A 7,488-nucleotide genomic window follows, 5' to 3' on the forward strand; every position below is an offset into this window, starting at 1 on the left:
AAAAAAAAAGAGGCCAGGTGCAGTGGCTCACATCTGTAATCCCAGCACTTTGGGAAGATGAGGCGGGCGGATCACGAGGTCAGGAGTTTGAGACCAGCTTGACCAACATGTCAAAACCCCATCTCTACTAAAACAATATATAAAAATTAGCCAGGCATGGTGGCGGGAGCCTGTAATCACAGCTACTCAGGAGGATGAGGCAGGAGAGTCACTTGAACCTGGGAGGCGGAGGTTGTGGTAAGCTGAGATTGTGCCATTACACTCCAGCCTGGGCAACAAGAATAAGACTCCATCTCAAAAAGAAAGAAAGAAAAAATAAGCCGAGAAAAGGAAGCCCCCAAAGATGGGAAGAACCACCAGAAAGAAGAGAGAAAGGAGGTGGAGACAGGCACAGGCCTGTAATCTCAGCACTTTGGGAGGCCAGAAGTTTGAGTTCAAGAAAGGAGGCAGGAGGGACCAAGATGGGGAAGGAAGAGTGGTGGTTAATTTTTAGATTTTTCATTAAGGCGGAAGAGACATCAGGAAGCTGATAGATTGAGGGTACACCATTTCCTAAGAGGAAGGACCAGGGACAAGAGGAGAGGCTCAGCAGGGAGTATCCAAAGCGCCCTGGCCTGGCCCTGATGCTTCTCTGAAGCAGCAATCTCCAGAGAAGTCAGAGAGCAGACACTGCCAAAGAGTCCACTGCCAAAACTCAGACTTCCCTCTCCCCTGACACCTGGCCTCCTGCAGGCTGGTTCAAAGACCAAAGGCATTTCTCTCAGTCCCCACTGACAGGAGTGGGAGGAGAGGAAAGAGTTCACTTTCCCAGACTCTACTTGAACCTAAAAGGAGTCAGCCTAGCTGGCTGACACACACTGCTTTGGCTTACAGAGCCCCCCTCAACACACACAGACACACAGGGCCAGACCTTCCCTTGACATCTCCGTTCCCCTTAACACTGCAAAGTCCTCTGCTTCTCAGAATGGAGGCACTATCATCAAGGGGTAATCTAATCATTTGCTAATTATGCAAGAGTCTTTGCCTTCTTAACTGAAGTAAAGAAAGAAACTGCAGAGTCCCTGTCTTAAATAAAACATAAAAAAAAAAAATCTGAATGATCTGTCTGGGACATTTCCCCCACATACCCACTGACCCCCAATGGGCACTGTTCCCTGACCCCTGCAGGGCAAACCCAAGTCCTTCTATGATGTATGCTCCCACAGGATCCTGTCCTTTGCAGCAAGCTGGGCTTTTGTGATTGTCACCTTCTTGTCATTGACTGTTATTTGTGCAAAGCCTGCCTCCCCTGACAGACTTAAGGCTCCCGAGCGTCTGTGATGTTTACTGCTACATCTTTCATATGCCCTCTAAAAATATTTACTGCTTACTTGAAATGCATTCCAACTTCTTGGGTCTCTTGGCATCAAGGATGTCACCTCTTTTAAGTCAAACTCAGAACCTGCCTAGGTTACAGAATTAAGCGCAGGCTTCTTTCATGAAGCTGCAGATCGTCTACCTTGCCTATACTGAGTCATACTGGTCTCTAATCTAAATTTTCTTCCACAGTTACTGTCCCTCCTCCCACACAAGCCACATCTAGTCTTCCCTAAAAAGGCCATTATCATGTCCAGAGTAGCCCCACTTCTGAAGGATTATGGTTCCACTACTAGGAACAAGGTAGGAGTAAAAAAATCAGACCGGTGACTGAATGATATCTCCCTCCTAGGATTAGAGAATGTCACAGCTGGAAGACATTAGTGATCCAAGATCTCAGTTTTCAGAAGAGGAAACTGAAGCTGAGAAAGGTGCACATGGACTGGGCATTTTTGGTACACTTGGTCCTGCACTAAGCACTTGCAGCAGTTATAAAGATGGACAGTCAACAGATCCAGTCCACAAAGACAGGACAACAGCTAAGGCCTTACTTCCCCCAAGGTTCTCTGTCCACTATAGCCTACCTTGCCATCTCCTTAAAAAAGAAGGAAAGAAAGAGTGAGAGGGAAACAAAGAGAAAAAAAAGAAACAGACTACTACCTCCTCTGACATTATGCTCATCCTTCCCAGAGAGAGCAGGTTTTCTCTGGCAAATGGTATCAGAGATCAGAAAACAAGCTTCGAAATTTCTTCTGAGGTATCCTCTCACGAGCAGAAGTGCACAAGATTCCTATTTGTAGTCCCAGGTAGGGAGAAAAGTGAAACATCATCGCTGGTACTCACATCAGAGGAAGACGAAGGCAGCCAAAGACCTCAGACGGTCAGACACAAAGACCACTGGGACAGGCAAGGATTAGGGTCAAGGCTGCCTAGAGCAAGCTGGAAAATGAGAGTAATAATTACAGGAGCAGGCCCAGGTACAGGCTTATGGATACTCGTCTGATTCCAAGGCTGCTGGGCTGTGAGACACCAGATGACTTAGAAAGAGTAACCTGTCTTGCCTTTTTCACAAAAGGGCCAATGGTCTAGGGCTTTGTGCTCTAAACCAACCATTCATCACCCCCTTAGTCAAGGCTCTGAACCGGGCTTTTCTCTACAAGGATCTGAAGCCCGTATGCAAGTAGCAGATGCTGGTTTTTGTTTTCGTTTTTTTGAGGCAGGGTCTTGCTCTGTCACCCAGGCTGTGGTACAGTGGTGTGATAATAGCTCCTGGGCTCAAGCAATCCTCCAGCCTCAAACTCCCCAGCAGCTAGGACTACAAGTGCGGCACAGAACGTGGCTAATTAAAAAAAAAGTATTTTTGTAGAGACAGGGTCCCATTGTGTTGCCCGAGCTGGTCTCCAACTCCTGGGCTCAAGCCATCCTCCCCCTCAGCCTCTCAAAGTGCTGGGATTATAGGCATGAGCCACTTCGCCTGGCCGCAATTACCAATCTCTAGGAGTTGTGAAAATGAAATGAAATTTGGTATGAAACGCATTTCACTAGGAAGGATGTAATTTCCATAAGGGCTGATTTTTGTCCACTGCTGTGTCTCCAGCGTCTAGAACAGGGCCTAGGACTTCTGTGCAAACTCTTCTTATAGTCCTCGGCATGGCATCGGGAAAAGGGTGGGAGGTAGCACTTCCTAACGCACTTAGCACTTCCTAACGCACCCCAGTACCCCTCTTGCTCTTCCTTGGCTGAAAATGCAGGCGTATTTTTGTCTCTTCCAGGATTACAGATGGTGCTCATACCAGTCTAACGCAGCTTAGCAAAACCGGCCAGAGGCTGGGCGCAGCGGCTCACTTGTGACACCTGTAGTCCCAGCACTTTGGGAGGCCTAGGCGGGCGGAGTTTGAGACCAGCGTGAGCAGCATGGAGAAACCCCGTCTCTACAAAAATAAAATACAAAAAACTAGCTGGGCGTGGTGGTGCCCGCCTGCAATCCTAGTTATTCAAGAGTCTGAGGCGGGAGAATCGCTGAGGCCCGCGAGGCGAAGACTGCAGTGAGCCGAGATCGTGTCACCGTACTACAGCCCCAGCGACGGAGTGACACCCTATCTCAAAACAAACACAAAAACAAAAACCGGGCCGATCCCCAAAACGCCTTTCACCTGTGCTTTCAGCTCACCTCAGGGCTCAGGGCCAGCCCCCAGGCTGCTGCCTGCCCTCCGACAGACGGCCTCCCCCCATCGGTACTCCCCCAACCCGGACAGCTCGTAAAGCCCCAGCCCCTCAGCCTGGCAGTCGCAGGCAATGGGAGTCAGAGCTGAGGGGCCCATCTGCAGGGCCCTCCTCGCTCCAGGCCACTCCTCGCGCCACGTGGCTTCTGCAGGTGGAAGTCCAGCCCGCGCTGCGCCCGGCCTGGGCAGTCAGGACAGAAATCTCAGCTCCCTCCCGAGATCTGGCGATTGCAAGGAGATAGGGCGAGCGGCCTCATCCCAAAGCCCCTTACCTGGTCCCCGGACAAATGCCACCAGATAAAGCCCGCCTGGGAAACCTGGCGGGGCGAGAGGAGGACCTGCGCGGGGGAACCGCCCCCACGCCCGCCCAACGCCCCTCCTTCTCCACCAATCCCAGGTCCGCCAGCCGCATGGGCAAGCCTTCTCCACTCAGGGGCCCGGCGAGCCCGCTGCAGCCTCTGCAGCTGCCGTAGCCGGCCCGCGCAGTGGGCGGGCGCCTTGATGCGCTTGCGCACTCTGGGGAAAGCGGAGCTGCACCCCGCCCCGTACCGCTGCTCCGCATCTCCGCTGTGCGTGCTAGGGACGTTGGGGGCGGCGCCGCAGCAGTTGCCCCTGGTAACAGGGGAGGAAGCAGGAGGAGGAGGAGGAGGAGGAGGAGGAGGAGGAGGAGGAGGAGGAGGAGGGACTCGGCGGGAGGATGGTGAGTGAGGGGTCCCGGGCCCCCTTGGAGCCGGCCGGTTACCCCCCTCCCGTCCCCAGGCCCAGGGCGGAGCACTGCGCTGAAAACCAAGGAGGGAATGGGACGGCGATCAGCCTGCTGTGTGGGTTCTGGACTGGTTTTCAGGGTCGGCGGGGAGCCCTGAGGGTGGGCCCTGGAGGGAGGCCTGGGCCTGGAGAGGAAGGCGGGGCTTGCAGCGGGTCCGAGGCTTAGGGAAGGGGCTGGCAGAGTGCGCGGATGGCCGGATGCGGAGCCCGGGCTCCATCATTACTTGGGGGGCAGCGGTGAGGGCGGATCCGAGGAGCTGCATAGAGCAGCTTTTGCTTGCAAGCTTAGACTTCCCGGGCCGTCGGTCTCCCGGCGCTGCAGTAAAGTGGGGTTCTTCTGGAGCCCGGCCAGAAGCGGAGAGAAGGCCGGCCCCGCTGTCTCTGAGGTCGCCCTGGCGGTAGCAGGGGAGATGGTAGTCTAGCTCTCCTCCTTCTCGCGCTCTGCGGGCCCCTGGGGGGCAGGGGAGTAAGTCCCAGGACACCAAGGGGTGCCGCTTGGAAGGGATCCCCGGTGGATTTTACGCCGTCTTTGTGTCTGCGTGGCGGGTGCGCTTCCTCAGTCCCGAATTAGCTAGTTATTTGCTGAGAGTTTTGCAAGACCTGGTTGTTGGTGATGACCGATTTTTCGTTCAATACTTAATCCACGTTGATGGAGGCAAATTAGCTGCCCGGTCCCTAGAATTTCCTTCAAGACCTTTTGCAATCTCCTTTTACATGTGACCACACCAGGACCAAAAATTCTTAATCCTGCCTTGGGGTCTCCAAACTGAAAAGAACGAGAAGTTAAAAATGGAGATTGAACTTCAATCTGGTGTTCTCTGTCAGCCCTAATTAAAGCTGTCCCAAATTCTAAATTATGGTTGTGACAGATCTGACCGTTAACACTCTGTTTCTTGTTGATTTCTGTACAGTTAGTTGGAAGGAGTTAAAATGGAATGAGTAATTTTAGAGCTATCAAAGAAAAATTGATTTTGAAGCACTTAGAGCAATTTAGTTGGCTGCAAAGAGCCTGTAATCAAACTTATATTTACTGTTCCACCTCACTTCCTAGTTCCTTTCTTGACTTTTAGAAATGTTGAGCCACTTCTATTGATTTAAGAAGAAGAAGAAGAAAAAAAGCTAAAGCTAGATGCCCAGGAAGAAAAAATAATACATGTATGTTTGGTCATATTATCCAGTGAGTAGATTTAGATAGGAAAAAAAATCTCAATTGATTTTATATCGCCAGATTGTTAAAGAAGTAGAGTTATTTGTTCTAAAGTTGCCAATCACATTTCACACTTGCTACACTTGCAGGTTTTTTTTTTTTTTTTTAACCTCAGGCTAAACAGATTTTTACAACTCTTTCTTAATCGTTTATACAGGAGCTGTCCGTTTAAAGGCTAAGTTTTTCTCAACAAATGAGTGCAAACATAAATATTTACCCAAAAAATAGCTAGAATTGAAATGAAAAGGGCATGCCAAACCAACAGAGAATGAGATTCGTCATTATGGATGAGAAGTGCATGAGAGTTGGCTAACTTTTCCCAGTTTGTTTATCAATTAAGTGGACTGTGTAATTCCGTGATTGTTTAATGTATAATTACAGGCCACAGTAAATTAACCACTGCTCATGTTTCCAGGTGCAAACTGGCACTGTATACAACAAACTGACAGTGTATATACAACACTTATATACAACTGTTGTGTTCAATGATGAAAACATTTTGTTTTTCTTTTTTCCCTTTCCTAGAATGAACAGTAAGAAATTAGGACAAATTAGTCTGGATTCTTTATCTGCTTTCCCAAATGCATTTTTTTTTTTCTATCTCCAAAAGTGTCAGCTATTCTTAAAACTGGAAGTAGAACACTGAATTTAGTCAGTGATGTGACTTAAGTGTGTCCTATCCGGTATCCCATGAGCTTTAACTGTACAACTGAAGAATGAACCCCAAGTTTTTTTTGTTTTTTTGTTTTAAACTTCAGCTGTGACTAATACACAATTTTTTTCAAATTTGGGTAACCGTGGCAAAAACCCAAATATGGGTTTCCCTGAACATTTAAAGTCAACTGTTTTACCCCTGCTTTACAATGCCGGGTTCTTGATGAATTACTAAAATGACAGTAATTTTAGCACATAACTAACCACTGTTATTTAACATCTGACTCTTTCATTCAGTAATTATTTATGGAGTACTTTCTACATATATGGAGCTTGTGATTGTTCTCATGAATGTTCAACATTTGAAGATTTGTTCCCAACAGTATTTATATTTTCTGGCTGGAAAATGGCAGTGAAAAATTATTTTAAAAAATAAACAAAACACAGGGCTATTGTTTTGAATGACTACTTTGTGTCATGTTTTACATACATGACCTCATTTCATCCTCATAACATCATTTCTTGAGATATAAGTATTGTTCCCATTTTCTAGCTGAAACTAGAAAATGTGCAGGGTTATATGTGTGTATAAACACACACACACACAGAGAAGCTGAATACAAGTCTGAGAAACTCTAAAGCCCATAATGTTCATTTCATTAGGACTCTGGTAAAGTGGGAACTCACTCTTCCTGAGGAGATGCCCAGATTTTGTTCCTCAGGAAACATTGTTTGTATTTATTTAGTAGAGGGCGATGAGAAAGAAGATAAAGTTTGGATGAAGTTCTCCATTTTGAGCTTTAAACTGTTAGGAGTTCAGTTAAAAGAGGTGAAAATAGATGAAAGTCAGTTATATTTAAGCTAGTTATAGGGACTGTATGTACGAGATGGTTGGCTTCGAAATTTCAGTATTTAAATATTAGCTGCTCCTTACAACCACGTATATTTTCCATATACCAACACATTTCTCCCCCCTCCACCACTCTGGTTTCTTTGAATGACCTAGTTTGTATTGTTTTAGGTCAGTGCACCATGCCTCTGCCAATAGTTGAGTTTAAGCTGATTCCAAGGCAGATGAAACGTCTGTAGTCCATAGTACATCTATTCATGATTTGACTGTAGAAAAGTTTGCTTAAATGTTTTGTGGTTGAGTCAGACCACTTCTGCCCACCAGGGTGCAGATAACTTGTATACATACATGCTGGTAACACACAATATACTTGTAACTGAAGTTCATGTTTCTTTCTTTTTTCTTAGGTCGTTTTTATCTAGTATTTTTCTTTT

At 47.4% G+C, this 7,488-nt stretch overlaps 2 protein-coding genes across 2 annotated transcripts in view; one reads left to right on the forward strand and one right to left on the reverse strand.

Annotated features, from left to right (window-relative positions):
• SFXN2 (sideroflexin 2) overlaps positions 1 to 4,075 on the reverse strand; it is a 24,450-nt gene extending 20,375 nt beyond the window's left edge. The window contains exon 1 of the mRNA XM_037739485.1: positions 3,851 to 4,075. Coding sequence (XP_037595413.1) covers positions 3,851 to 3,990 — 140 coding nt within the window. The 5' untranslated portion in view covers positions 3,991 to 4,075. The remainder of the gene's footprint in view (positions 1 to 3,850) is intronic.
• Positions 4,076 to 4,284: 209 nt separating this feature from the next.
• ARL3 (ADP ribosylation factor like GTPase 3) overlaps positions 4,285 to 7,488 on the forward strand; it is a 38,972-nt gene continuing 35,768 nt past the window's right edge. The window contains exon 1 of the mRNA XM_037739559.1: positions 4,285 to 4,399. Within this exon, the coding sequence (XP_037595487.1) occupies positions 4,376 to 4,399 (24 nt within the window). The 5' untranslated portion in view covers positions 4,285 to 4,375. The remainder of the gene's footprint in view (positions 4,400 to 7,488) is intronic.

This window comes from Cebus imitator, unplaced genomic scaffold, assembly GCF_001604975.1.
Source record: "Cebus imitator isolate Cc_AM_T3 unplaced genomic scaffold, Cebus_imitator-1.0 Scaffold71, whole genome shotgun sequence".
Taxonomy (NCBI): Eukaryota; Metazoa; Chordata; class Mammalia; order Primates; family Cebidae; genus Cebus; species Cebus imitator.